Source organism: Callorhinus ursinus, unplaced genomic scaffold (genome assembly GCF_003265705.2).
Source record: "Callorhinus ursinus isolate GAN/ISIS: 27379988/994484 unplaced genomic scaffold, GSC_fseal_2.0 scaffold1, whole genome shotgun sequence".
NCBI classification, from domain to species: Eukaryota; Metazoa; Chordata; class Mammalia; order Carnivora; family Otariidae; genus Callorhinus; species Callorhinus ursinus.
The window spans coordinates 120,224,334-120,229,144 of record NW_027397063.1 but is presented as its reverse complement, the minus strand read 5'-3'; the positions used below and the strand labels follow the sequence as shown (position 1 = coordinate 120,229,144).

The window sequence follows — 4,811 nt, the reverse complement described above, 5'->3', positions numbered from 1 at the left end:
TCCGAAGCCATCTCGGCTTCAGTCCTTCCCAGGCCCGGCCCCAGCCCCGGGCTCCGTGTGCCACCCGAACCAGACCAGCTGCGGTTCCCGGACGCTCCCGGGCTGCCTCCAGCCCCAGGCCTCGACCCCAGGCTAGCCCGCCCCGCCACCCGCCGGCTCCAGGGGCCCCGCAGGCCCGGCACTGTGACGGAAGCCTGACTTCCCCGCCTGACTCCCCGCCAGGGACGCCGGCCACGCCTCCGCCCCGCCCCGCCCGGGGCCCAACCCGGAGCAGGCTTTCGGTTCTCCCGAGTCCCGCGGCCGTTGCCGGCTCCCCGGGCCTGCAAGCCCCGCCCCGATTGGCTACCGCCTGGCCCGCCTGCCCGCTTGGGCCCTCGGGACGGCGGCGGGGACTGCGTGGGACCATGGCCGGGATCCGCAAGCTGGAGCTGGAGGAGGCCCTGGTGCTGCGGTCTGGCTGGCGGCACGCGTGCCACGCGCTGTTATACGCGCCGGACCCCGGGATGCTGTTCGGCCGCATCCCGCTCCGTTACGCCGTCCTGGTGAGAGGGGGCGCCCCGCCCCTCCCCCGCCCCCCCACGCCGCCCCCGCCCCCGTCCCCGTCCCGGGAGACGCCAGCCGGGCGCCCGGGCGACCCCGCTTCCTCTCCCGCAGATGCAGATGCGCTTTGATGGGCGCCTCGGCTTCCCCGGCGGCTTCGTCAGCGTGCAGGACGGCGGTCTGGAGGCCGGGCTGAACCGCGAGCTGACCGAGGAGCTGGGCGAGGGCGCGGCCGACTTCCGCGTGGAGCGCGCCGACTACCGCAGCTCGCACGCGGGGCCCGGGGCGCGCATCGTGGCCCACTTCTACGCCAAGCGCCTGACGCTCGAGCAGCTGGTCGCGGTGGAGATGGGCGCCCCGCGCGCCAAGGACCACGGGCTGGAGGTGGGGCCCCGCCCGGGAACCCCACCCCCATGGCCTCCCTGCCCCCGAAAGCGGATCCCCCACTTTCCTGGGGGGTAGTTGGGATCTTGGGCTTCTTTCACCTGGTTGACAAGCCACAGCCAGCGTAGTCTCCCCCCAAGGTCTCTGTCCCTTTCCCCCCTTTTACTGGCCTCTGCAGTTGTTTATCTAGAACGCACCTATCCAAAGCTCTCTTGTCCCCATTGATTTGGCCAGGCCTTGCACCGTAGGCCCCCTTTGGGTAGGAGATGTGGCCTGATGCGTTGTGGGGGAACTTTGTCTTGGGCTAGGAGAGTAGGGGAGTAGATTGTGTATGGAGATGGTTCTCGAACTTTGGCAGGTATCAGGACAAGCTGGGAGGCTTACTACTGACCTCACTCCCAGAAATTCTGGTTCAGAAGGACCTGAGAATTTGCATTTTTCTGTCTCTCAAATAAAGAAATAAATAAGTTTCTTTTTTTTTCTTAAGATTTTATTTATTTATTTGAGAGACAGAGAGTGCGAGCAAGAGAGCAGAGAGAGAGGGAGAAGCAGACTTCGTACTGAGCAGGGAGCCCAATGTGGGCCTCGATGCCAGGACCCGGGGATCATGACCTGAGCCGAAGGCAGACGACACTTAACCGACTGAGCCACCCAGGCGCCCCTTGCATTTTTCAAAAGTTTCTAAATGGTGCTGATAAGGCTGGTTTGGCGTATTTTTGGAGAACTACTGGTGTAGGGCCAAGCATGTATCCTGGAGGCAAGAGGCACTACCAGTGTAGTGATGTGGGAGGGATTGGCATTTATGAAGCTGGATGGCATGGTCATTTGTCTGCGGAGAGCTGGGCCCACTAGGTATAAGATATAAGCCCTCAGGCCTAGTTCTGCTGGACTGATAGGGGATGAGACCTCTGATCTGGAAAGATCTGTCTACGCTGAGCTCCCTATCTCGTCACCTGTCTCCTCTCTTTCACAGGTGCTAGGCCTGGTACGGGTGCCCCTGTACACCCTACGGGATGGTGTGGGAGGCCTGCCTGCCTTCCTGGAGAATTCCTTCATCGGCACTGCGAAGGAGCAGCTGCTGGAAGCCCTCCAGGATCTAGAACTGGTGGAGCCTGGTTCTCTTACAGCCTGGAAGGTCTCCCTACCTCGCTAGAGGCAACCCTCTGTGGACCCATGGAACCTGAGATGAGGATCTTGGTATAAAGGAGGGGAGGAAGGAACGGGGAAGGTTTTCTCTTCCGGGCCTGGGCCTGATAGATGATAACAGATTAAAAGAAGTATGTGCAGTACATTTGAGCAGAGCCCCCCCCGCCCCCAGCAACTCTCAAAATCCAGAGCAAAAATGTGCAGCTCATCCCAGGGACCCTGGCAAATTCTCAGAGCCGGCTTCCTCTGTCCGTTTGCGCACACACAGCATGGCAGCCCCCGGACATGTGAATGTGCGGTCTGTGCCCACATACAAGCTGACGCCTCCCCCACAACCCCTATGTGCAGTTTAACCAGCAAGTGGCACATGTGGGGTCTAGCTTGTCATCAGAGCTGTCTCCTTGTGGGGGGGCCTCTGAACCAGGGGAGCGTCTCTGCCCACTCTCCTACATGGCTGTTCTCCAGGCTCTAGCCCAGTCCATGCTTGCTGGAGAGAAGAGAGAGAGAAGCAGAGGACCCCTTTCCCCTGAAAATGGCTGCATCCTTGCCTGGGTGTCGGCAAAAGCAATATACTCCAGAAAGGTGGTAGAGGGTCCTAACCAACCTCCTGCCCTCTTCTGAAACTGAGCAGAAGGGGTGAGAAAAATGGCCCAGTCTCCTTGGACTTGAGACTTCTGAGTCCTGGTGCATCTCCTCCAAAGCTTTCATCTGGGATTCCTTAGACTGGGGACATCAGAAAGGAGTGGGCCCAGCCCTGGTCTAGCCCTGTTCTGAGCAAAAGAGCCTGCCAGTAAAGAAGGGCTTAGACCTGAGCCTCAAAGCCCTTCACTTTTTTTGACAAATAATCTGTCTGAGGTATTGGAGGTCTAGGGATGAGAGAGCCATAGGTCTTGCTCTCCTCGTGGTTAAAGGGCTAAATGGCAAATATTTCAGGCTTCGTGGTCCACATGGTTTTTGTAGCATCTGCTCAGCTCTTTCGTTTCAGAAGCAGCAGTGAACAACACATAATGGGCGTAGCTGTGTCCCAGTAAAACTTACTTTATCAAAGGAGGCGACCAGCCTGAGGGCAATAGCGTGTCAACGCTTGCTCTAGAAAGGATGATAAGTAATCAATTTAATTATGATGTTATGATGCCTATTTACTTGTTTCATTTATGTCAGTGTTAAGAAAATAAAAGATTCATACAGGTCTCGCCTTGATGTGTTTTACTTTTTGCTCAGGTGGTCTGGAAGGGCCGGCCCTCTCTGAAGAGCATGCATGCCGAAAGATAAGGAGGAAGTACAAGGTGGGAGTGTGGGAGGTGTATTGTAGGTGTTCCAGGGAGTTGCACGTGTCAAGGTTCTGAGGAGGAATCTTGGCAGATTATCCCACACCAAGGGTAGGGGCATTAAACTCCATTTCTTGACTGGGATGGCAGGGGGATAAGCAAAGGATTTGCAGTCATCTTTCATTTGCCAGAGCATGGTCTAGAAATGAAGCAGGCCAGTAATTAGGCTCTAGTAAGTAAGGGGAGAGGACGCTGGAGAGCGGGCAGGAGCCAGATGGCACGTCACAAGGCATGGTCAGGGGCTGGCGGTGTGTGCAGCATGGCCTGGAAGGGGATGGGAGAGGGAGTGGGAGGGGAGGGAGGCTCCCACGGCGCCTTACGTGGGAGATGGTGGCGGTCGGCGCCGCGGTGGGAGAGGAGGTGGGGAGAAGCCGGTGCATTTGAGAGAGGTGTTGCTGGTGTCATTGACAGGCCCTCTGATGGACTGAGTGTGGGGTGAGGTGAGGGAAAAGAGGGTTCAAGGACGACTTTTTGGTTTGTGTCTTAATTTATCCAAGTTGTGGCAGGGAGAGAAAAAAGAAAAGAGGGCTCAGGGTGGGGCCCTGAGGAAGCCTGGGTCCCCGGGTTCAGGGGGAGGAGCCGGCCATGTTGAAGAGGACCAGGAGGTGAGAGGAAGCTGCTTTAGGACGGTGAACTCTGCCAAGTGCTTATGGGAATTTTGGTAAAATGAGGGCAGAACCGTCTGTCCAGTGGATTTAGTAGCAGGAGGTTATTGGTGACTTCGAGGGGGGCAGTTTCAGGAAGGGGTGGGAGGAGAGTGGAAGGCAGACCGGGGTTGGGTGGGTGGGTAGTGGGGGACCGCACAAAGGGAGAAGTTGGTCCAAAAGGGGTGTGGAGAAAGGGCCTGACACCTGGAGAGGGTATGGGGTGAGGGGCAGCGTTTCTGGCAGGAGACGGAGCATGAGTGTGTTGTGATGGGAACAAAGTAGGAAGGGTGCTGAAGGGCCGTATGAAAAAAAGGAGGGCTGGAGCCTCTGACAGGAAGAGGGAGGGGCTCAGGGAGAGGAAGAGGAAGAACAGAGGATGCGGAAGGCTGCATTAGTGGTAGGATGATGGAGCTGGACCGCCTTGATTGAGATGAAGTGAGATCCATCAGCTGGATGTCGGTGGAGGGTGTTCCCAGAAGGTACGAAGTTGTCATTCATCACGGCATGGAAAAGCAAGTTGGTTAAAGAACGAGCAGAATGGCAGGGCAGGGTTGAGCTAGGGGTGGGTCAGTTTCGAGTAGGGATCTGGGCCCTCTGGTGGGTCGGGGGTGGGGGGTATGCACGCATGCACCTGTCTTCCCATCCCAGGCGTTCAGCAGCTAGGATGAAGCCTCCGGTGCCGAGCTGGGTTTTACAGAGGAGCGCAGGGAAGGGAGAGAGGCAGGGCGGGAAGGAAGGCCTGCACTAGAGAAACCTTAAGGATGGG

The 4,811-nt window shown here is 57.9% G+C and overlaps 1 protein-coding gene across 1 annotated transcript; it reads left to right on the top strand.

Annotated features, from left to right (window-relative positions):
• Positions 1 to 260: 260 nt before the first annotated feature.
• NUDT16 (nudix hydrolase 16) lies at positions 261 to 3,258 on the top strand. The gene is made up of 3 exons (XM_025882275.2): positions 261 to 542; positions 655 to 924; positions 1,898 to 3,258. The coding sequence occupies exons 1-3, from the start codon at positions 405 to 407 to the stop codon at positions 2,075 to 2,077; spliced, it is 588 nt and encodes a 195-aa protein (XP_025738060.1). The 5' UTR covers positions 261 to 404; the 3' UTR covers positions 2,078 to 3,258.
• The last annotated feature ends 1,553 nt before the right edge of the window (positions 3,259 to 4,811 follow it).